The sequence below is a fragment of the Corvus brachyrhynchos genome, unplaced genomic scaffold (assembly GCF_000691975.1).
Source record: "Corvus brachyrhynchos isolate BGI_N302 unplaced genomic scaffold, ASM69197v1 scaffold248, whole genome shotgun sequence".
NCBI lineage: Eukaryota > Metazoa > Chordata > Aves > Passeriformes > Corvidae > Corvus > Corvus brachyrhynchos.
The window spans coordinates 66539-67200 of record NW_008239641.1 but is presented as its reverse complement, the minus strand read 5'-3'; the positions used below and the strand labels follow the sequence as shown (position 1 = coordinate 67200).

Below are 662 nucleotides of genomic sequence, written 5' to 3'. Positions count from 1 at the left end.
TGACCCCCTGGACGCTGCGCTGCATCCGCCAGGCCGACTGCATCCTCATCGTGGGGCTGGGCGACCAGGAGCCTGCCCTGGGCGAGGTGGGGCCTGGGGGGGATCTGGGAGGGGGGGACAGGGACCTGGGAGAGGTGGGAGGGGGACCTGGGAGAGGTGGGAGAGGGACCTGGGAGAGATGGGACAGTGGGACAGGGACCTGGGAGAGGTGGGATGGGGACCTGGAGTGAGACCTGGGGAGGACAGGGACCTGGGAGAGGTGGGAGAGGGACCTGGGAGGGGACAGGGACCTGGGAGAGATGGGACAGTGGGACAGGGAACTGGGAGAGGTGGGAGAGGGACCTGGAGTGAGACCTGGGGAGGACAGGGACCTGGGAGAGGTGGGAGAGGTGGGATGGTGGGACAGGGACCTGGGAGAGGTGGGATGGGGGAGCTGGGGGTGGGACAAGGATCTGGGAGAGCTGGGACGGGGAGCTGGGACAGCTCTGGGAGTGGGACAGAGGGACATGGGCGTGTGGGCACAGGGGGACGTGGGGACACACGGACACGGGATATGGGACATAACCCCCCCTCTGGGGGCTGGGACAGAGCTCTGCGACAGGGCCGGGGCTCTGTGGGACAAGGACAGGGTGGGACCGGGCTGTGGGGCTCGGCACAGGGCT

The 662-nt window shown here is 68.7% G+C and overlaps 1 protein-coding gene across 1 annotated transcript in view; it reads left to right on the top strand.

Moving 5' to 3' along the window:
- LOC103621067 (neuropathy target esterase-like) overlaps positions 1-662 on the top strand; it is a gene marked incomplete at its 5' end in the record, with an annotated part of 20666 nt that overhangs the window by 9559 nt on the left and 10445 nt on the right. The window contains one exon of the mRNA XM_017742322.1: positions 9-134. Coding sequence (XP_017597811.1) covers positions 9-134 — 126 coding nt within the window. The remainder of the gene's footprint in view (positions 1-8; positions 135-662) is intronic.